We start from the raw sequence: 25,030 nt of genomic DNA on the forward strand, positions 1-25,030 counted from the left end.
TCCTTTTTCTATTAAGAATAATTATGTTAAAACTGCTCTATGTGACTTGGGGGCCGGTGTTAGTGTTATGCCTTTTTCTCTTTATAAGAGACTTTATTTAGATAAGTTGATACCTACTGATATATCTTTGCAAATGGCTGATAAATCTACTGCTATTCCTGTTGGTATATGTGAGGATGTTCCTGTTCAAGTTACTAATAACTGCTTGATATTAACTGATTTTGTTGTGTTGGAAATGCCTGAAGATGATAACATGTCTATTATTCTTGGGAGACCTTTTCTTAACACCGCAGGGGCTGTTATTGATTGCAATAAAGGAAAGGTTACTTTCAATGTTGATGATAAGGAGCATACCGTCTATTTCCCCAAGAGGATTGATAAAGTATGTGGAGTCAATACTATTTCTAATGTGAGAACTATCAAAATTGGAACTATCGATTGTCCTATATATGAGCCTAAAGATGGATATCAAAGTCTTATGATTGGATCCATATCAATACAATTCAAGGTAACATGATTGATTTGAGGTTTATTTCTTCATATGCTATGTAAAATTTATTTGGTGGCAAGACTTGATCAACCTTGTTAACAAATACTTTTTATATGCATAGAGGAGGTAAACAACATCTCTTTCATCCTCCACTTGTTCTACTTGCTGTAGCACTTTTGATTTGCAAAGTTCCTTAGCTAGTTAGAGATTTCAAAAAATTTCCTGGCCAGTAATAATAAATTTAATACCCAGAAATGTGCATTTTTCAAAGTTTTCAAAAATTCACAAAAATTATACCGTTGGTCCTGTTTTTCGAAAATGCACCTGGGAGCACCTGGGGATGACCAGTGGGGCACCCCAGGGTGGCACCCCACAGGCCGGCGCGGCCAGCAAGGGGGGCGCGCCACCCTGGCGTGTGGGTCCCCCTTTGCCCCACTTTAGCATCTCTTCCTCCCAGACTCTTCTCTCTCCCGAAAAAATCGACACCAGCTTTCTCTCACTCGCTTTTTTGCTCAAGAGCTTAGGATTTTTCGATCTCTTTGCTCAGCCCAGATTTCTGTCTGAAATTTGGCACATTTGCTCTCCGGTATGTGACTCCTCCGATTATCCAAGTAGAATTTTGTTTGGTTGAGTATATCTTGAATATTTTGCTGCTGTAGGAAACATGTTTAGTGAGCTTGGATGCTTATTCTAAGTTGTATAAACTAGTTTTGATGCATGATTAGTACCCTAGCAAGTTCCTATAGTAGTTTCCCTTGATTATATGTCATCAAATCAAATTTTATATTGTTTGTTGAAAAATTTCAGAAAATGGAGTGGAATAGATATCAACTAAACCAACAAGAATTGGAGGTGCAACAAGTCATGAGAGTGAACCGCGAAGAGGGAGTATACCCCTCTTACTACCTGTGCACAGATTTCATGAGAAGTGCAGGAATATTGGAAGATGTTCAGAATCTAATTTCTCGTGCAGGGTTGAATGATTTTGTTGATGGAGAACCATGCCAATATGCAAAATTGACTATGTCTGTTGTGCAGGATTTTAAGTTCAATTGGTCGCAATCTAACCCCATGGTTCAGTATAAGATTTATAATAAAACTGTCAACTTGCCATTCAATGATTTTTGTACAGCAATTAGAGTACCGCAATGGGGATCATGCGAGAAGATAAGGGGATCGCCGCGAGAGCTTTTAAGCCTCTTCGAGATGATTTGTCATGGAAGGAGTTTCTCAGAGGATGGTGGTAAAATCACTAGCATTCAACTCCCAGCTATTCGCTACTTTGCTTATTTCATTACTAAATGTGTTCTTGCTAGAAAGAATGGTAGTAAATTATCTATCCAGGATTTAGCTTTTCTAGCTGCTGCACTGCAAGGTAGTAAGACTTATAATTTGGGGGCATTGATAGCTTATAGACTTGCTACCAACCGTGAGAAGGGCGGAATTTGTGGAGGTCTCATCGCCTCTCGTTTACTAGCTTTGCATAGAGTAGAACCTCACCATCTTGATATTCAACTTTCCATAGAAAAACTTGACATAGTCTCCATGATTAAACATGAATTTGTTTCTGATTCATCTAATTTGGGTAACCTGTTTTATAAGATGACATTTTATAAGAAAGCTTGGAGAATAACTAAGAAAACTGAAAAACTAGTAAGATTGCCTGCGCCTGTTCTATTTAACCTTGATTCCAGGGAGGATTGGTCAGACACAGAAGGTGCACTGAATGCACACATAGAGGGAGGAGGCCATCATGCAAGAGACAACACGGAGGCCGAGGAACACCTCGACTCATCATCCGATGCAGCAAGTTCCTCGCATCAACATTTTGGGCATGTGGAGCCTCCACGCTTTTCTTCTGCACAGGGACCTTACTATGACTACGCCATGCATTATCCACCGGCGAGGAACAGCGACCCTCGCTGGGGTTGAACTCCACTTAGGCCAAAAGCCTAAGCTTGGGGGGAGGTATACCGGCATCACTCATTGTTTGCATATTATGATTGCTGGATACTTGTATATACTTGTTTAGTGTGTTTGAGTGGTTTTCTAATGAGAGGGAGATGATATTTGGGGAAGTGCTGCCTGAAAACAGATTCTGGACTGTTACCGAAAAAATTCGCAAAAATAGCCAGAACGATATTTTGCGAAGCCAATTTTTTTGCATGTTCCCCAGGTTGTTATCTAACTTTCATTAGTTGAACACTTTTCAATTTGAGCAGTGGAAGAATTTCTTAAAAATCGAGTACTGTACTGCTGTCAAGTTTAACGAATTTCTGCTGCTTTGTGTTTATGTGACTCTTCTAGTTTGCCATTTTCTTGTTTCGCTTTGTTTCTTTCCTAAAACACAAAAAGACCAAAAATATTTCCGTTGTTTCTCTTCATCATTTGTTTGTTTTGGTTTCTAGCATTTATTTAGCTTTATTTGCTATCGTTGGTTTGCTATAAGAAAATCCAAAAAGATTTTGCTTTGTTTGCTTGTTTCCTTTTGTTCTTGTTTCCAATTCGAAAACTCAAAAAATATTTGCTGTTCTTCTTTGGTTTGTAAAGTTCATCTTGAGTTCAATGGTCTTCGGTGGCTGGAGCGTGGTTTTCATTTCATATTATCCAAGCTACACAAGTGAAAGGCAATAATGACGATCTACGACAATTCGATTGTGGTGAGAGGCTGGTATGAACTCTATTTGTTTTCATTTTTGTACATATACTCATCCATGTGAGCATGCTTAGTTGGTTCATATGAGGTATATGTCATTTGAGAAAATCTAGTAGTTCATGATCTCTCATGTTTAGCTCCAATTTATTAATATGAGTAGCATGTCATGGATGTTTGCTTGCATTGTTTTAAGTAGGTATGGCATTGTGGTATCCTCCTCTGAATAATTCATTTATATCGACTTGGCACATGCTCACGCATGCATATGACTGAAAAAAAGTCAATTAAGCCTCGATGATTTACATTGCTTCAGAGTTCTTGTATCACTTTTATGCCTCCGTTAATTTATTTTGCCGCAAGCATGATTATGACGATTCGCTCTCTTGATTTGTCGCTCCCCAGTCTATTGCTAGCCTTCACTTGTACTGAGCGGGAACGCTGCTCGTGCTTCCAAACACCTGAAAACCAAGTTGTTCCAAAGTGTCCACCATAAATATCTATGCATGGCATTTCAAACCATTCCAAGTAAATTCTCATGCGCTACCTTTAAAACCTTCAAAATGCTTCTCAATTTGTGTTAATGTTTCATAGCTCATGAGGAAGTATTGGTGTTTGACTTTCAACCTTGTCATTTACTCTTGACGGACTTTCATTATGGACTAGTGGCACATCCGCTTATCCAATAATTTTGCTAAAAGAGCTGGCAATGGGATTCCCAGTCCCGAATTAATTAACCTAAATAGACACTCCTCCATGGTATGTGATTGTTGGACGGCACCCGAAGGATTCGGTTAGCCATGGCTTGTGTAAGCAAAGGTTGGGGGAGTGTCATCATAGTAAAACTAAAATAAAAAGACACTCCTTCATGGTATGAGATTGTTGGCAGGCACCCGAGGATTCGGTTAGCCATGGTTTGTGAAAGAAAGGTTGGAAGGAGTGCCACATAAACATAAAAATAATTCATGGGAGCCGCTCTTGGGAGTACGGTTGGCGAGGTAGTTGGTGTACCCATTACCATTCGTTGACAACAACAAACACCTCTCAAAATAATTTTACTCTTGTTTTAAAAATGAAAAGCTCTAGCGCATGTTAATCCCTGCTTTCCTCTGCGAAGGGTCAATCTTTTACTTTTATGTTGTGTCTCCATTCTTTCTTTGAGCACTATCTTGAGAGCACAACTGTCATTCTTAGTATAATATGCTTGTCTCAAAATATGATTGATTGTGGTATAACTTTGATGCTTTTATCTTTGACAATCACTACTTCTAGTCTTTCTATGAACTTCAGAGGTGCCTGAGCATTTATGTTTTGCTGATCAAATATGGGCAAGCGAGATACCACTTTATCATACTCTCTTATGAACATTGCAATCCTGCTTATATACATTATTCATGATGCTTATTATTAATTGTTGGTACCTCTCCATGATTGACATAGCTATTAGATGATCTTATTTGCATGTATCTCATTATGAACTGCCTAAGTGTTAGCCATATTATGAGAATATATACATCATATGAACAAATGTGTTCGTGAAAGTTCTTTTATCGCTCAGTTGTTAACTGAATTGCTTGAGGACAAGCAATAAGCTAAGCTTGGGGGGAGTTGATACGTCCAAAATGTATCTACTTTTCCGAACACTTTTGCTATTGTTTTGCCTCTAATTTGTGTATTTTGGATGCAACTAACACGGACTAACGCTGTTTTCAGCAGAACTGTTCTGGTTTCTCGTTTTTGTGCAGAAATCCAACTTTCAGGAAAATCCTCGGAATTTATGCAGAAGGTCCTATTTTCCCAGAATATTGGCGGAGCCAGAAGGGCAAGCCAGGTGGCGGCCCGAGGGCCCCACACACTAGGCCGGCACGGCCCTAGTGTGCGGCGGCCTCAGTCGGCCCCCGACGCCCTCCTTCGGACTACTTATTGCCTTCGACCTAAAAACGCACAGGGGAGAAGTCGAAGTCGCCAGAAACTCTCCAGAACGCCGCCACATCGCGAAATTCCGTCTCGGGAGCCAGAAGTCTCCGTTCTGGCACTCCGCCAGGACGGGGAATTGGAGGAGATCATCGCCATCATCACCACCGACGCCTCTTCATCAACCAGCCATGTTTCCCCCATCCATGTGTGAGTAATTCCCCCGCTGTAGTCCGAAGGGGATGGTATGGATTGGATGAGATTGGTCATGTAATAGCATAAGATTGTTAGGGCATAGTGCCTAGTGTCCGTTATTGGTACTTTGATGATATTGTTGCAACTTGTTATGCTTAATGCTTGTCACTAGGGCCCGAGTGCCATGATCTCAGATCTGAACATGTTATTGTTTCATCGTGATATTCATTGTTTATGATCTTACCTGCAAGTTGTATACACATGTCGCTGTCCGGAACCAATGGCCCCGAAGTGACAAGAATTGGGACAACCGGAGGGGATGGTAGTGATGTGATGATCACATGTGTCCACGGAGTGTTAATGCTTTGCTCCGGTACTCTATTAAAAGGAGTACCTTAATATCCAGTAGATTCCCTTGAGGCCCGGCTGCCACCGGCTGGTAGGACAAAAGATGTTGTGCAAGTTTCTCATTGCGAGCACGTACGACTATATATGGAACACATGCCTATTGATTGCTTTGTACTTGGACACCGTTTTATTATTATCTGCAAATGCCCTGCTATGATTGTTACATGAGTTTCTCTCATCCATGCAACGCCCGTTATCCGTCCCCGTGCCTGCAGTATTTTAATCCTGTTGTTTACTATAATCACTACTGCTGTCTTTGTTACTCTGCTGCTGTTATTTCACTCTCGCATCGCTATAAAACTGTTACTACTGATAAACTCTTGCGAGCAAGTCTGTTTCCAGGTGCAGCTGAATTGACAACTCCGCTGTTAAGGCTTCCAAGTATTCTTTGTCTCCCCTTGTGTCGAATCAATAAATTGGGATTTACTTCCCGCGAAGACTGCTGCGATCCCCTATACTTGTGGGTCATCAGTACCCGCCTCGTTTTTCGCTATGTTCGGCACACTCACAGTATCCCCTGTGGAGCGGGATGGCCTCGGGGTGCCGGACAGCGTATATGACCGCGCCGGGCAAAAATACCCTTTGGGACGAGCGCCTGGGAGAGGTAAAATAGGTGGAGCGTCCCAAAAAGACTTTGGGGCGACATGCGGGAACATAAAAGAGAATGTTTATTACACCGGAAAAACAACTTTACGGATTTCATTCTGCAGTACCGAAATGCTTTAAACGGGAAATAACGAATGTAGAATCCTGATATAGCGCACTCATGTCGATAAAATGGTTTGAACTATTTACTAGAAAAGGAGGCACTTAAAGCAACCCAAGTTTTGACAGAGCATTTCAGCATTACAATGTCAATATTAGGTGCGAGCAAGGCTCGAAATCCTGTGCAACGGAGTTTTTTTTTGACAATCAATACCACGTATATTCATAATATAAATAGTACGTGGTAGAGATACATGAACTGTCTCCAACGATTACAAAATAAAGTCTGAAAGACACTAGCAAATCTTCGAGGTATTCAAACTCTTTCTTCTTCCAAAACACAATTTTGTACTTTTCAGAAGGCAGCCAAAGATAGATAAAAAACCATAGACTTGTAAATATCAACGAAGGCTCTCCCATAATTTTAATTTGAGCAACTATGCCAAGGCTGCGTGCACATGCGCAACCATGTCAATCAACATCGGCAAGAGTACCAACACCAGTATGTTAGGAAAATAACAACCGATCAACCTTGTCGACGTTGATGGAGAGCCAAAAGTACGAATCACCATTGTCGAGGACGTGACAACCGAGACAAAAACTGCGAGGATAATCCTCCTCGCGGCAACCATGAGAAAAGATCCAATATCGATCTGGCGAAGCAAGATCCGAACACCAATACCTAGATAATTGTAATCTTTCAACACCACTATTAACGTCGGGAAGGAGATCTCCTCGTCGAACGAAAGACCGAAGATCACTCATTGCAGACAATGCCATCTCCATTGCGGGGAAACCAACAAGAAAACGGTGACCAAAACCCTAACATAGACTACTGAAAAGATTACATTCATTAAAAACTCCATGCATAGATCAGGTTCTCCACTCCTCCCGACGCCGACGAAGCCGGCCAGAGGAGGGGGAACCGATCTATGGAGGAGGCTGAAGTGGAGGGGGGTAGGGTTTTTTCTCTGGAGGCCTGCGCAACGGAGTTAGCCAACTACGCCACCACCCCTGTTGGGGACTTATTCGAAGTACAAGGTTATAAGTTAGCACATCCATACCATCTCATCCCCTGTTGTCGATCTGACCCAGTTTTCCGACGACGACGAGTAGTGGCCTAGGGTTTGAAGTCCTGAAAGTATCGTGTGCATTCTTTCGTATTATAACTATGTAAATTATGTTGCCTTATCTAAAAAAATATATTGAAACTAATACGTTGGGCCGCTAGGTTGCCTCTCGATCCAAACAGATATATGAAGCACGCAAGCTAATTTTGTGTCCACGATCTAACCCAACCGGATCAAAACAAACACTTTTTGTGTTCGTAATACGGTCGGTGGGCTGCTGGAGATGCCCAAAAGGAACATGGCGATTTTACAGGCGCCGGTACATACCGGTATCATATCTAGCGTTAAGTCTCTGCTTTGAGATTGTTGAGGCATTTGATATTTATCTAATATAAATTAATAATTGAAATGTAAGTGAAACTTTTCTGAAACTAAACTGATACATGTGTAACATTATGAAACATTTTGATAAAAAGTAAAACTGCTGACGCCACTGCTAACGTCATTGTGGTATGTTTCACAAAATAATCATATTTCAATTATATTTACATTTTGTTTGATAATTATGTGAGAGGATTAAGTCAGTACACGGCTGACGGTCACTGCAATAGGTACCGGCTACCAGAAAAAAGATGGCTTTCGAGATCCACTCGACCACTCCCTTGTCCCGTCCGTTCCCATCGGAACGACCTACCTTGATTTCGTCCCCACACTACCGCCGACCCTCCAGCGGCAGCGGGGCTCCTCGGAGATTCCGACGCCCTCCACCTCACTGTTGAGCATGTCCTCACCGGCACCGGTTCCGGCCTCGCCGGGGTCCTCCTCTCAGGTCCGCCCCCCTTATTCGACCTTGCTCATCACTGTTCAACTGATTATTAATGTCTCCGCACCTTTGATTCCTCTGTGTTGGTCCTATCCCATCTGCCTGGTTTACTCGTTGATTTCGGGGTGGCTGGTGGGTGCCTGTGATGGCTATGTAATTCTCAGGCTCTCAGCGGTTGGTTTCGTTGCTATTGGGGGGGGGGGGGGGGGGGGGGGTGGGTAGGGTAGGTTTGGCTGCGTCTAATTGTTTCGTTAGGTATAGATGAGTGGACTGTGAGCGTGATTTGGATGGTACGGAGCAATATCCACATGCTTGATCCTTGAACAAAAATGTTGGCATTGTTCTAGAAGGTCAGCAATGTTGGCTGCCAAGATTGCTTAGGTGGATTCAGAGTAAGATTTGATTATCCCGCATACATGAATCTGTATGGCCCTTAATACATCTATCAGGCTGAAGTTTTTGTGCATTACTATTGTTTGTACCTTCATGTAGCTTTGGAATATCCTCTGTATGGTAACTGCAGGCATCTGAAGGCTGTTTAACTAGTTATAGGGAGGTTGGGAGCTTAAAAGATCAACAAATGATTTGGGGTTATTTTCGAAAATCATGGTTGTAATCAAACGGAATATGCAGGATAATAAACAATTGTGAAAATTTTCCAATTACTGAAGGGTTACACAGTTGCCATCGCTCGTCAGTGTAGGCTTTTTTACTGATCCATATGTTTCGTATTGAGGCAGTGTTAACCTATTTGCAGTTCTTAAGATTTCATGACGATACATACATAATCTACGCTCACGTAACTGACAATAGTGAGTAGTGGGTTCAAAGTAAACGTAGTTTCAGAATTATTATACTTGACCAAAACAATTGATTAGAGCATTGGCCTCTTTACTCCTTAGGCTCTGCTGAGGACAACAGTACTATAAGATATGGCTGTGTTATGACATTGTTCACTGAGAGAAATGAAAAAAGGATTTATGGGAAAAAATTATAATTTGGGCATGCATTTTTGTTTAAATTGTAGGAATGGTTATGCTAGATGAGTTCGTACAAGGTTGCTGCAGGGGACAAGGCAAATGCTTTCTTTGGATAAATTCCTGCCCTGCCTGAAATGATAAAATACTAACAAGAAACCTTCTGATTTTGTCAGAGAAAACGAGGTTCAACAGAATCTGTTGGCATGTATGCAGTCCAGTGTTGCGAGTGTTATAAATGGCGTACTGTTCCAACGAAAGATGAATTTGAGACACTTCGGGCGAACTTCACTGATGACCCATGGTTCTGCAGCAAAAGACCTGACTGCTCATGTGAAGACCCTGCAGATGTTGAGTATGACAGCAGCCGCATCTGGGTCATCGACAAGCCCAACATACCAAAGCCTCCACCCAAGACTGAGAGACTAGCGATTATGAGAGGTGATCTCACTAAAATGGATATCTACTATGTCCTGCCAAATGGGAAGCGTGCAAGGACCTTAGGGGATGTGCAGAAGTTTGTCGACACAAATCCAGAGTACAAAGACAGCTTATCAGCTGAAAGCTTCAGTTTTACAGTACCCAAGATTGTTGACGAGACTGTTTCACATAGCTCTGCGCGGAAGACTAAGAAGGCTAAAAAAGAGGACAAGACAATTGCTTCAAGCAGCAAGAACTAATATGACAGCAAACAGACAATAGTTCATGTGCCTGCTTGGATGATCCTAGGTAGTCAAGGCGGTTTTTTCTCTGGGATGTTACTCTTAGCACCTGATTGCACTTAATCTCTTCTTTTTTATGCATCAACTTATGGTAACATTCTCAGATGCTTGAAGAAGGCTGTAGTTTCTTTCAGAACTAAATATATTACAGATATATGCCTGTGATACATTATCTTCCAGGTTGTTTTTCGCTACATAGACGTGCATGGAGTTCTCATTAGAAAGCAGACTAGTAGGTCAATTCTGTCCAAGCCGGGTATTAATGCAGTGCCATTTGATAGTTCAAAGCCTCTAGATGATCTACCTATCGGCAAGAAAAATACCAAGTCATCTTACATGCATAAATCTGTACCATGCATGCCATGGCCACCGCAGTTTCAGCTAGATGATTCTGAAGTTTTTCTTGCCAGTATTGGCTAAATAACAGACAAGCAATAATTTGTCCAAAAGTTTAGCTAACAAAGTACTTGGTCTGGTGAACTTGGGCTCAAGCCAAACAAATTAGTCTATTTCATACCTTTTGCATATCACCATCATAACAAAGAAAACCCGAGTCACCTGCTATTCTGTTATGTAGATGTCCTCTTGGACCCCCTTTTGATGGCAAGATGTCTCCATAATTTTTATGCCATTTTGGGCTGGACTCGTGATTTCGCCCAAGATAGTTTATTAATCTTCCTTGGGAGGTATTCTTGTCTCCTGGTTCTTGTAGGAATAGTTTGTTATAGGGCTGCTTACAGGCAATTACCTTTATAGTCAACTTTCTTTGACTTCACATAAAAAGCTTCTGCCATACAATTCTTGAGTTAGTGTATCCTCATACATGTTTCATGTTTATCCAATCTTTTTGTGGTATATGTAATAACATGTTTCATGGAAATGGACGTGTCATAGCATGGATTGTCAAACCATACGCCATAAGTTATAGACTACTCTTTTTGAAAGCTAATTCAGACTACAGTTGTCACACAGAACCATCTGAAATCAATGTTTGCATTTCAGGGCTGCTAATCGCTAGGCTAAATGCAGCCCAGGTGTTCATCTGAGGAGTGCTGCCTCATGGTCAACTGCCTGCTGTTGGTGCATCTGGATGGTGAACATAAATAATACATAGCCATTTACTGGTGGAAACTCTCCTGCGGACTGCGGTCATGCTATATGAAGTCCAATGTATATATGTAGCTTGTGCACGCAAGCCTGAAATGGGTTGTTCTCTGCATTTCCCTTGAACTGTCATGGTGTGCAGCATTTCAATCAGTCCCAGGTATCTTTTTCCATTTCATTTGATCTGGAATATCAAAAACCAAAACCTAAAAGTAAGTTATGTAGCCTTCATCTGCCAAGTGGTTAGTATAAAACAACCATAGGCTGAACTCGATCTCTCAAGGACTAAATTTCAGTAACCTGTGAGGCTGTTTGTGGTACAATCCCAAATCCAAACCCAAGTCCAGAGATCCCACACCGTTGCCATGGCCATGGAGTTCTGGCTCTTACTCTTGTTGGCCTGGAAGATGTTGAGCTGCTCCCGTTCTACCTCCACTACAAGATCGTAGGCGGGCAGCTCCCTGCTGCCACCACGATCTCGAGGAGAGCAGCAAGGAGTGGTACTTCTACATCTCTGACTCTCCATCCATTCAACCAAGAAGGCGGACTGCAAGATCTACCGGTCACCTTCTGTATCCGGTGCTCGTTCGTCAGTCCGCGTGAGACGGCAAGTGAAGTTTTATTCCCCTCAACTCATGCAGCCATTCCATTTCTTCAACAGTGATTGCTCCTACAACGGGGTTCCAAAACATGTCTGTGGCTCCAATCGAGCCGCAGGCAATGCAAGAACAGGAGGAGTCGCAAAGGTGAGTTCCGAATGAGTTCTTGGTTCGACAAAGTGATACCTCACCACTAATGGGCAATTATGGCTTCATCTCGCCCTAACACCTGACCTGCGAGCTGACCTTCTACACATTCCCGAGCAGCGACCCTGCTTTGCTGCTTAGGGAGCATATATGAGGATGAGCATGATCCAATTAGCCTAGCTAAGTTTAATTGTAAAAATCGTTTCATGTTTATGTATGGGGTCTGATTTGTGCCTCTGTTTGGCCTAGTGGATAGTCGGCTCCTATGCGACAATCTGGCTTACTAGCCTCTGAAATAGAGACACATGCTGGTGTGGATACAGCAAATGATAAAGCCTCCGATCTTTCAAGATATGCCGAAAGCAATGTTTGGGTTATTTCGAATTCCAGTGGTAGATGAAGGATCTCAATCAGAAATGGAAGAAGGAATTGAAAGACCTAACTCTTCTGGTGGTTGACAAACTTTCTTGCTGGTGTTCTTGTTGTTCTAGGAACCGTGGTTGGTTCCTGATGAAGGATCTCAATCAGAAATGGAAGAAGGAATTGAAAGACCTAACTCTTCTGGTGGTTGACAAACTTTCTTGCTGGTGTTCTTGTTGTTATAGGAACCGTGGTTGGTTACTGAGAATTGCTCTATTGAAGCTGGGTAGCTTCTTTTATGCACTAGAACAAGAACTGATGATGTGCATATGACACCAGACGTGATGACTACTACTACTCTGCATGGCTGATTGAGCTGCTTGCTATGAGCTCCACCTTGGCTACAATTTACCAAGCTCCCCATCGAGGAATGAGGATGAGAAGGTCTCTTTCATTGCGCGGCGCCAATGGCGGGTAGGAGGACAGCCAGCGAGCGCGTCCGCATGGCGTACTCATGTTCCTGTTTTTTCCCTATAAAAATATACATGGAAATTTCTGTGTGTATACAAGTACAAAGCACAGTACCGCAGTATATAAGTACACCTATACTACAAAAATACAGGAACCGAGAAAAAAGAAGTATCCAAATACTTTTCACATGTTCAATGAACTAGACACATTTACCCTAAAAATTTGCCTAAACCTACCACGAGTATTTAGGGCAAGAGAGAGTACAGGTGTTCTCTAAGCACAAATTATACACCGAGACATGCATAGTGCAAACGAGATACACTGAAGTACAATAAGTATAAGTACTATACTAAAGATTAAGCACTTCAATTTTTCTCAGAATTTTGAGGGGATTTGGGAACTAATGTGGTGGTGACACGTATGCATTGTATGCGTTTTATATTTTGGTGCTCTGTAAGAATATTAGGAGAGTCCTTTTCTTTCTTGGTGCATCGTTGTTGGGCTGTTTTGGGACTCCGGCCATGTGCCTATAGCTAGAAGGGCATATGGGATACTGTTTTCATGCAACAGATCTGCTTAATTGCTATTGGTGGTGGGTCCAATCTATAATCGTGGAATACCTCCACCGTCAATAATTATCTTCCAACATCTCTCACCCTGTTCTCCTCGGAAACTATTTTGTTCTCTTATGAATACATTTGTAACATGTGTTTGTATGGTATTTAGAATTTTGTTTTGAAATCTTAATTCTAAACTGTTTTCTTGACTTACGGTATATGCAATCTGTTGCTACATGTGACTATGAATTATTTGGTGATAACCATTTTGGATAAAACTATCTATCGTTGTATCTTTCAACCGTGTAGACACTTCTATAAATAGGTTGCGGGTCTTCACGCGTTGTAGAGACAACCATGAACGGAGTGCAGTTGTGCACCAGTGGATAACCTGCATGAAAGAAGAATATTTCATCATAAAAATTCTAATGATTTCTACGTAGTCATAGCGACTAAATAATGATAAGAAATCCCACTTGAATAAGTATTTTAAACCTATTTTCCTTACCATTTAGCCAATTACCGAATAAATTAGCAATGCTACATGGTGGGTATAAGATAGAACCTATTTGGGTGACTGTGTTATATAGATCTAGCAAATTTACACTCAAAGAAGAAGTGTTTGATAGTATCGTCATGGCGACAGAAGACACACTTTGTACTTCCATGTCAATTGTGTTTCGCAAGGTTGTATTTATTGAGGATTGCACATCTATGAATATACCACACAAAAATCTTATAATTCAGCAGAATCATCATTTTCTAATTTATTATTATTATCAACCTACACATTTGGCTGGATTAATGTTCTATATATGGAATACACGAAGAATCTACCAATCTCAGGTAGATTCCACCGAAATTCATGAGTCTCTTGCGTCAATTGGACCAAAGTCAGACGATGCATCAAAGCATTCAAAGATGCTAGTCTGGGACCAACAAGATTTCTACTGAATGTCACATTTGGTGGTGAAGTTTTCAATAACTTAGCGATTTTATCGCTTTTTCTGATACACAATATTGTAAAGCTGGATATTGTTCTTGGTGTAGCATTACCTAGCCACTTATCTCTCATAACCTTATTTTCGAGCCATCCTTAATTATGAATGAACCATATTGGAAGAAGTATTTCATAGTCACACCATTAGGCTAGCCTAGAAGTACAAGTCCCTGGTTAAATTTGACACAGCACACGTGAGACTATGTATTTCTTATTTAGTAGGGTTTGCCACTCCCCTTATTTGATTAGAAGTTTGAAGAGCTAGTTATCTTGGAGGGCTCTGTTCTTGACCTCAAGGTCATAAATCCAAAATACTGCTTAATCTTTATACAAATATGTGCGATTTAGGAATCTAGATATATATATATTAGAGGGGATATATTTCCTTGTTACTTATAAGAAATGGATCACTCAGTTGTTACCTTAGTCCATTTTTGACTTCTTGATATGTATTGCCTCATTGATCCAAAGATGATACATTTGACCCAAGATGACCCATTTCTCGCTAAACTTAGAATGTTTGCAAACTCAAATTTATTGCACTTAAATCGACATCTAAATCTAACTCATTGAATTACGCATAACTTAGATCAGTTTGAGAAATTTAGTAAAATGCATTTCCTCATATTTTGTGTATGAATGAAATGCACATACCTAGATTATACCCCTTCCGTTTGTCTGAACTACGGGACATGACACACATTTCCTTCTTGTGCTTCCATGTATATGTAGAGAATATTATTTCTTCCTCCATGACTTTCATATTTTCATATTTACATATTACGGCCACAATTACGATGGCTTATATTTGCTTTGTTTATTTTATTATTTATGTGCATCGGTGCTCTAAGAAGGGGTAGCTGGTTAAAAATGTATTGTTTCACCTTTTTTCAGAATACCATTTTACTAAAAAGAAGAACATCAAAAGATTAGTGAATATTGAGGATGCACACATTTTTAGTACTGCGGTATTACTTCACATCGACAATTAATGGAAACGATATTATCTCTCATTTACAACAATTGAAGATATGCATAAATATCACCACATACATAACTCAAGATCCTGCCAGGCTAGCCATAGTGCTAGTATCTTAGCTAAGTCCCACAAAAATGCTGATATAACAGCTAATTAAGGAAGAGAGGGGATATTAGAGTAACATAGGTGGATACTGTATCATATCGCATATCACGAGAAAAATTAGTGCTAAACAAATCTTGTACTCTCTCCTTCTCAGTTTACTAGTCTTCCCTGTATCCCTAGATCAGCAATTTAACCTATATAATTTAAATTATATAATAAAAAATTATATCATTAGAAAATGGAACTTCTAAATTTTCTAATGATATTTTTTATAACATATAACTAATGCTAACTTGATTAAATTTGCGACCTAGAGGTACGCGCAGGCCTAATAAACTGTGAGAGAGGGAGTACAAAAATTTAGATTCTAAAAACAAATAAATAATAGCATAACTATGATACTACTCCATGATACTACCCACTCTAGAGATAATATAGCCAGCCTCAAAAGAGTAAAATATCCTCGCAATAAAAAGAATTGATTGGCGCCCACAAATCTATCCAATAAAATTTATTAATTGCGTATCTTGCAAAACCAATAAATACGACCATATCTATGATATATTTTGCACGCAAACTAATTTTCTTTTGATGTAAAATAAAAGGTTAATTGTGTTCTCTAATCCATATATATACCAGGTAGACTAGAATAAAATACTCCAAGTAGTGTTCTCACCAACCATCACAGACCCGAAAGCATCCCTCCACCGTAGGAATCATGGCTGATGAGGTAATTCAACGATGGTGCCTTGGCTTCTTTTTGGTTTTCCTTTGTAGGCAGGTCAGTGATCTAAGCATAGTGTATGTCACCATCCCAATCATGATTAATCATTCATAGGATTTATGGCCTTAAAAAATTAAGGCAATAGTGTTTCCTGGTAGTTTTGTAGACTGCGTTGTTTTTTCGATAAAGGGAATATATTAAGAAACAAAAGTTCCGCTACAGTATCTCGGGCCTAACAAGGCAATACATCCACCACCAAGACAATACCTGAATTACAGACTCTCCAAAAAAAGACGCCTCCAAGAAGGGAACAGTGCTCAAACACCGTCGTCGCCCGATCAAAGATCTTAGGTTTTCACCCTGAAGATAGTCCCCGCTCTCAAAACAATGGCTCCACCAAGGCCATTGCCAGGCACAATTAAGGCCAGACCTTGGGTTTTCACCCTGAAAGGTAGGACTCTGCACTTCACCTGTGTTGTCGCCCCCACTTTCATACCGCTGCCGTGAAGCCCGGAACACCAAGCAAGTCTCTCAACAGCGCGAAGATTTAAACCTCCCTTAGCTAGTCCTCCCCTCTGGCCTTCATGAAATTCTCTTCTTCCGACTTTCATCATAGATCCATAGTCACTTGATGTCAACACAGAAAAAGAGCTTCGCGCCGCTCCCTCGAGAACCAATCGGTCGGAATAAAAACATGTGTGCGCATGACCGAATACCTTCGATCCAGCAAACTCCAGGCAAAGCACTGTTACATTCGGCGGCGGAGCCTTCCGGAACTCAACCCCCGGCTAGATCACGAGTCCAGGCCTCCGGTAGGTCCTCCTCTTCACGCAAGAGAGGCCCTAGGACCACCGCCTTTATACAGGTCGGATCCCCACGTCGGCGACCATCCCGGGCTGGCCAATCCAACCCTCCACCGACGACACCATCGCCGGCTTCCATGCCCCTCCATCTCGCCGTCGGATCGCGGTGATAGATCAAAAGATCCACCACCACCAACCGCAGGCCGACCCTCTCCGGCGTAGAAGAGAGTCACCTCCTCCGTCGAACCCAAGGTTGCTGCCCCGGGCGCCCTCGTGACGCGGAAGAAGCCCGAGATCGCCTCCACGCACCGACGAGAGGCGGGGGGAGGGCATGGCACAGACCGAGGGCCTGGCCTACGCCCACCATCAGCCCCTACCGGTGTGCCGCTGGTGGAAGCCTACGGGAGGGGAGGGGGAAGAACGCAGCGCAAGAGCCGCCGCCGCCCATCACCATCCGCGTCGGCCGCCGCCGCGTGCGTTGAGGAGGGGAGAGCTCGTCCACCGTCCCCCACGTCGGCGAGGAGAGGCCCCCGCCGCCGCCTCGCCCCGAGGGTCTTTGCCCCGGCGGCGCTACCGGCGGCGGCGGCGGTTAGGGTTGGGGAGGGGTTGGGGAGGGGTCGGGAGAGCACTGCAAAATATCCAGCTTTTTGGGGGTTGAATTTCCAGCTGCGTTGTTACATCTGAAGAAGTCCATTAAGGGTCTTATTTATAAAACACATTACAAACAGCTATTTTGATGTTCAAATATGGTTCAACAGAAATAGATCTGGTTTAGATTATCCCATTATGATTAGCATGTCAAAAAAGTTGTCCAAAACCAGTGTTTATTCTTGTAAAAGAAACTGCGCAACACAACCAAAACAAATATTAATTGCAGGGAATTTCTTGTTATGTTGCCTAACGATTTTCATTATTGTGAACCAATCATTTCAGCGACAACTAATTAAGCAATTTAACCTGTCACCTTTGATTTATGATGATTTGGCACAGAGGAATCAAGGTTCCAAAGATTCCATCGGCATGTACGTGGTCATGTGCTACAGATGCAAGAAATGGCGCGTGATCCCAACGAAGCAGGAGTTCGAGGCCATCCGTGACCGCGGGGAGGAGGACCCGAGACCCCGGCGCGGGTCGCTCTTGCGAGCAGCCGGAGGACATCCCGTACGACAGCAGCCGCATCTGGGCGATGGACAAGCTCGGCATCCCTCCCTCGGCCGCCGCCGGAGACGGAGCGGGTGCTGATCATGCGGGGTGACCTGTCCAAGATGGACACCTACTACTTGATGCCCAACGGGAAGCGCGCGCGGAGCGTCGCCGACGTGGAGAGGTTCCTCAAGGAGAACCCGGGGTACAGGGCCACTATGCCGGCGTCGAGGTTCAGCTTCGCGATGCCCAAGATCGTCAGGGAGACCGTGGAAGAGTGCTCGCAGTGGAGGGCTGTCAAGGCTGATCAGAGGGGAATATCTGAGAAGAGCTCGCTGAGCTGGGCGGCCATGGCTGCTGATCAGAGGGAGAGGCCTGAGGAGAACTCGCTATTGGGGGATGCCAGGACCCAGAGTGAAAGGTCTGAGGAAACGGACGCGTCGGATTCTGATTACTGCTGTCCGAGTAGCAGCGGCGGCAGTGATTAGCGACTGTGGAATCTGGAAAGTATGAACTTACATGTATGCCTCCTGTGCCATGACTCATGATGCTTAATAATCCCTACCCCTATCCTCTCTGTACTGAACCTGGTATTTCCGTTTTGCAATGGAAAGGGGTGGAAGCCCGGTTGGAAAAAATGATGCTTAGTAATGTGGTCATAGTGTCTGGTTGTTTTTCTTTTCTTTCCTCATTTGTATCGGGACAGAGTTTTTCACCTTGGTGGAGTCACTGCTCTTTTCACTCTTCACTTGATATTTTCTCCAACTGAACAATGTCACCTTTGTTCCTCTCTGGCTACGTGAGCTGTTTATAGCTTCTTTGCCAAGTTGTCGGCTGTTAGGCATTTGTTGTGCATAACGAGCCAAGAATGCAGCCGGCACTTCAGAATGGCCTTAAGTGACGACCCAAGTGTCACATAAGTCACTGCTACCGTAGGTCTCATAACTAAACGTGAGTGATCTAGCCAATTACGCCACTACCCGTTGTGAAAATACTCCAATTAGAAGTCAAACTAGAACACGATCAGAAGAAGCGTAGCACAACCTCTTGTTCAGGTTCCACTGCGTCGATTTTGCAGAACCTAGGATAAAAAGATGTTTATTTACAACACGACTTGTGGTATAATTTTGTCTCTCATTGCATTCAGCACGATGGCATGGTCGCACACATAGTGTTGTGCAAGTGGCGGGAAAGAATGTGGCGGACTGAGCTCAAATAAGAGGAAGGTTTGGACTGTTTTTAGAAGACAACTCGAAATGAGCTCAACTTTGACTTTAAGAATCCGCTTGATTAGTAGGCGAGGTTTGTACTAATGGTGGAGTTGACCAAAGATAAGCCAACAAGAAAACAATATGTGGTTCAATCATTGAGCAATTATAATTAGTCATATTAGTATAAATTTTTACCCGCAAAGAAAAATATTAGTATAAATTTTATTTCTCAGAAGTAGGAGGGTATGGCTCACTTTGGCTATAAGAAGTTTCGCTTTGAACAAACCTTCGCTATTTAAGCCGCCTAGGCTTGAAGTATGTTCTTCTTTATAAGCCATCTCAAACGGGAGTGATGTTTTGGCTCTTGGGTGCATATATTTCTTTTATTTTGAAATACATGTTTGATACATTTTAAAATGTTAAAAAAATTCAAACGACAAATTCACATGTGCATCTTCACATGTTACGTGCGCACAAAGTCTTGAAAAAACAACTTACCATTTTGGCTGTGTAAAAAGACAAAAAAATGTGCTAAAAATAAGGCTGTTGTGAGACGTATTTTTGTCTTTTTGTAGACAAGAATTCCCTGAGCAATAGACAAGAATCCCATGAAAAATCAAGGGAAGTGCAATAGACAGGAATTCCCTAAGTGCCCCAAATGGTATCACCTTATTCTTCTCGAGCTTTCCCACAGTCAAAAGTTGCTCCATTCACCAGCGGTATCCTTGTAGGCGGTACACTCTTCACAGCTTCTTCGTAACTTAAGTCGAGGCTTTCAAAGTTGACCAAAGACCTATCCACAAATCGCTCACGAACAACTCCTTCCGTCTAGGGTGCCCAAACACCCAGCATAACAAAACCCACAAAGGAGAACAAGGGAAATCAAATTTTATTTGGTGAAAGTGTAGATTTAGATCTCCTATATGCGGCGCTCAACACACAAATGCATGTTGTGGTGCACAAGTTGTTAGCATAACACTTGTGGAACTCCGTCCCACAAATTTTACACCACTGAGAGTGGTACAAAAAACATCGCAGGTCCAAATATCTCATATATTCATGATCACAAGCCAAAAGTGTACAAAATCTTCGAGATCCTCTTCAGTCCAATGAGGATCCATGGGAAAATATAAATTCAAACTACACATCTTAAAGAGCAATGACACTTCTAAGCCTAGTACCGTCAAAGCTAATCAACTTATTTAGTAGGATTCTATGCTGGTCGACTCATCTAACTTATTCTAGTTTATCTTCGCTTCAACTTCTGCCTCTTCGTCTTCAATTCCATAAACCATATCTTAGTCTACTCCTTCGATGCCTCTAGAAAGATCTGGTTCCGTGTAGTATACTTCCTCTCATTCAGGTTCTTCTGTAGTTTTCTCATTGGTCTTCTCATAATCTAAGAATGGGTTTAAGATGGTATCGTTTGAGTACGAGCGCACTCAACAAATTCTAGTAGGTTGTTGTTTGATGCACTATATCTACAGTCCTCCCTCGTAGATCCTGGACTTAGACAAGTTTTCAAAAAAGGTAAATTTATATACTTAGCATAGGTCTTCTTCATGAGTTGTAAGGATTTCATGGAGTTGTAAGGATTTCATGGAGTTCCTTTCCACATTGTGATTGTAATTTTTGTTGGAGATATGCCCGAGAGGCAATAATAAAATAGTTATTGTTATATCTTAGTGTTTATGATAAATGTTTGCATATCATGCTATAATTTTATTAACCGAAACATTGATACATGTGTGTTATGTAAACAACAAGGAGTCCCTAGTAAGCCTCTTGTATAACTAGCTTGTTGATTAATAGATGATCATGGTTTCGTGATCATGAACATTGGATGTTATTAATAATAAGGTTATGTCATTGGATGAATGATATAATGGACACACACCCAAATGAGCGTAGCATAAGATCAAGTCATTAAGTTCAATTTGCTATAAGCTTTCGATACATAGTTACCTAGTCCTTCGACCATGAGATCATGTAAATCACTTACACCGGAAGGATGCTTTGATTACATCAAAGTCATTGCGTAAATGAGTGGTTATAAAGATAGGATTAAGTATTCGAAAAGTGTGAGTTGAGGCATATGGATCAAGAGTGGGATTTTTCCATCCCGATGACGGATAGATATGTAGGATAACGTTGCATAGAAAACAAAAAATTTCCTACCGCGAACACGCAATCCAAGCCAAGATGCAATCTAGAAGACGGTAGCAACGAGGGGGTATCGAGTCTCACCCTTGAAGAGATTCCAAAGCCTACAAGAGGAGGCTCTTGTTGCTGCGGTAGACGTTCACTTGCCGCTTGCAAAAGCGCATAGAAGATCTTGACAACGATCGGTTCCGGCGCCACGAACGGGCAGCACCTCCGTACTCGGTCACACGTTCGGTTGTTGATGAAGACGACGTCCACCTCCCGTTCCAGCGGGCAGCGGAAGTAGTAGCTCCTCTTGAATCCGACAGCACGACGGCGTGGTGTCGTTGGTGGTGGAGAACTCCGGCGGAGCTTCGCTAAAGCTACGCGGGAGATATGGAGGAGAGGGGGGCAGCTAGGGTTTGGGAGGGGGTGGCCGGCCTCAAGGGGGTGCGGCCAACTTGTGGCTTTGGTGTGGCCGGCCCCCTCCCCTATGCCCCTCATTATATAGGTGGAACCCTAAGTGTTGGTATCCAAGTCTTCGAATAAGACCCGAACCAAAAACCTTCCATATGGAGGGGAAACCTAGCCAAGCTAGGACTCCCACTAGAGGTGGGAGTTCCACCTCCCATATGGGGGGTGGCCGGCCCCCTAAGGGGGAGTCCACTTGGGACTCCTCCCCCACTAGGGTTGGCCGGCCATGGAGGTGGAGTCCCATGTGGACTCCACCTTCCTTGGTGGTTTTTTCCGGACTTTTCTAGAACCTTCTAGAACCTTCCATAGAACCTTCCGCGACATTTTAATTCACATAAAATGACATCCTATATATGAATCTTATTCTCCGGACCATTCCGGAACTCCTCGTGATGTCCGGGATCTCATCCGGGACTCCGAACAAATATTCGAACTCCATTCCATATTCAAGTTCTACCATTTCAACATCCAACTTTAAGTGTGTCACCCTACGGTTCGTGAACTATGCGGACATGGTTGAGTACTCACTCCGACCAATAACCAATAGCGGGATCTGGAGATCCATAATGGCTCCCACATATTCAACGATGACTTTTAGTGATCGAATGAACCATTCACATACAATACCAATTCCCTTTGTCACGCGATATTTTACTTGTCCGAGGTTTGATCTTCGGTATCACTCTATACCTTGTTCAACCTCGTCTCCCGACAAGTACTCTTTACTCGTACCGTGGTATGTGGTCTCTTATGAACTCATTCATATGCTTGCAAGACATTAGACGACATTCCACCGAGAGGGCCCAGAGTATATCTATCCGTCATCGGGATGGACAAATCCCACTGTTGATCCATATGCCTCAACTCATACTTTCCGGATACTTAATCCCACCTTTATAGCCACCCATTTACGCAGTGGTGTTTGGTGTAATCAAAGTACCTTTCCGGTATAAGTGATTTACATGATCTCATGGTCATAAGGACTAGGTAACTATGTATCGAAAGCTTATAGCAAATAACTTAATGACGAGATCTTATGCTATGCTTAATTGGGTGTGTCCATTACATCATTCATATAATGATATAACCTTGTTATTAATAACATCCAATGTTCATGATTATGAAACTAATCATCCATTAATCAACAAGCTAGTTTAAGAGGCATACTAGGGACTTCTTGTTGTCTACATATCACACATGTACTAATGTTTCGGTTAATACAATTATAGCATGATATATAAACATTTATCATAAACATAAAGATATAAATAATAACCATTTTATTATTGCCTCTAGGGCATATCTCCTTGAGTCTCCCACTTGCACTAGAGTCAATAATCTAGATTACATTGTAATATACCTAACACCCATGGCATTACGGTGTTGGTCATGCTTTGCCCTAGGGAGAGCTTTAGTCAACGGATCTGCTACATTCGGATCGGTGTACTTTGCAAATCTTTATTTCTCCATCTTCGATGTACTCGCGAATCGAGTGGTAACGCAGCTTGATATGCTTCAGTCTCTTGTGTGACCTTGGCTCTTGTGCATTGGCGATGGCACCCATGTTATCACAGTAAATGATTAATGGGTCCAATGCACTAGGAACCACACCGAGCTCTACAATGAACATCTTCATCCATATCGCTTCTGATGAAGCCTCTGAAGCCGCTATGTACTCGATTCTGTTGAAGACTTCGCCACCGTGCACCGCTTCGAGCTTGCCCAGCTTATCGCAGCACCATTCAATATAAACACGTACCTGCATTGTGACTTAGAGTCATCAGGATCAGTGTTCCAACTTGCATCGGTGTAACCACTTACAACGAGCTCTTGGTCACCTCCATAACAAAGAAACATATCCTTAGTTCTTTTCAAGTACTTCAGGATATTCTTGACCGCTGTCCAGTGTTCCATTCCTGGATCACTTTGATATCTGCTAGTCAAACTAACAGCATGTGCTATATCCGGTCTAGTACATAGCATGGCATACATGATAGATCCCATCGCCGAGGCATAGGGGATTTTACTCATCCTTTCTCTTTCTTCTGCGTAGCCGGTCCTTGATCTTACTCAAGACTTTGCACAGTAACATAGGTAAGAACCCTTTCTTACTTTCGTCCATTCTAAACTTCTTTAGAATCTTGTCCAGATATGTACTCTGTGATAGCCCTATTAGGCGTCTTGATCTATCTCTATAAATCTTGATGCCTAATATATACGATGCTTCACCAAGGTCTTTCATTGAAAAACTATTATTCAAATAACCTTTAACACTGCTTAATAGTTCTATATCATTCCTGATCAACAATATGTCATCTACATATAATATCAGGAATGCTACAGAGCTCCCACTCACTTTCTTGTAAATACAGGCCTCTCCATGACACTGTATAAACCCGAAGTCTTTGATCACCTTATCAAAGCGTCGGTTCCAACTTCTCGATGCTTGCTTCAGTCCATAGATTGAACGCTGAAGTTTGCATACTTTGTCAGCATTTTTAGGATCGACAAAACCTTTGGGTTGTACCATATACAACTCTTCCTCAATGTCTCCATTAAGGAACGCCGTTTTGACATCCATCTGCCAAATCTCATAATCGAAAAATGCAGCTATTGCTAACAAAATCCTCACAAATTTTAGCTTCGCTACAGGTGAGAAAGTCACATCGTAGTCAACTCCTTGAATTTGTCGGAAACCTTTTGCGACAAGTCGAGCTTTATAGACAGTAATACTACCATCAGCATCTGTTTTTCTCTTGAAGATCCATTTATTCTCGACAGCCTTTCGGCTATCAGGTAAGTCTACCAAAGTCCATACTTTGTTATCATACATGGATCCCATTTCGGATTTCATGGCTTCTTGCCATTTGTTGGAATCTGGGCTCATCATCGCTTCTTCATACGTCGCAGGGTCCTCATCATTGTTATCCACAATCATGACATTTAGACAAGGATCATACCAATCAGGAGTGGTACGTTCCCTTGTCGATCTGCGAGATTCAGTAGTTTCCTCGTTCGAAGTTTCATGATCATTATCATTAGCTTCCTCTGTTGCCGGTGTAGGCGGTACTGGTACAACTTCCGGTACTGCGCTACTCTGATCAACGAGTATAGATTCATCAATCTCATCGAGTTTTACTTTTCTTCCAGTCACTTCTTTAGTGAGAAATTCTTTCTCAAGAAAGGTTCCGTTCTTAGCAACAAAGATTTTGCCTTCGGATCTGTGATAGAAAGTGTACCCTATAGTTTCCTTA

At 42.2% G+C, this 25,030-nt stretch overlaps 1 protein-coding gene and 1 pseudogene across 4 annotated transcripts in view; both read left to right on the forward strand.

Moving 5' to 3' along the window:
• The first annotated feature begins 8,075 nt into the window (after nucleotides 1–8,075).
• LOC127314578 (methyl-CpG-binding domain-containing protein 1) overlaps nucleotides 8,076–25,030 on the forward strand; it is a 37,815-nt gene continuing 20,860 nt past the window's right edge. Inside the window, exons 1-4 of one of the 4 annotated variants that reach the window (XR_007859786.2) lie at nucleotides 8,077–8,264; nucleotides 9,412–9,964; nucleotides 10,535–10,643; nucleotides 10,960–11,187. Coding sequence is in view for 3 of the 4 variants with exons in the window: in XM_051345094.2 (XP_051201054.1) it covers nucleotides 8,217–8,264; nucleotides 9,412–9,915 (552 nt within the window). In the remaining variant the exon portion in view is untranslated. Of the gene's footprint in view, nucleotides 8,265–9,411; nucleotides 10,117–10,534; nucleotides 10,644–10,959; nucleotides 11,188–25,030 lie in introns of those variants that run through there. The other 3 variants (XM_051345086.2, XM_051345094.2, XM_051345077.2) reach the window with 3 other exon arrangements.
• LOC127335408 (methyl-CpG-binding domain-containing protein 4-like) lies at nucleotides 11,752–18,546 on the forward strand (annotated as a pseudogene).

Source organism: Lolium perenne, chromosome 1, assembly GCF_019359855.2.
Source record: "Lolium perenne isolate Kyuss_39 chromosome 1, Kyuss_2.0, whole genome shotgun sequence".
Lineage (NCBI taxonomy): Eukaryota > Viridiplantae > Streptophyta > Magnoliopsida > Poales > Poaceae > Lolium > Lolium perenne.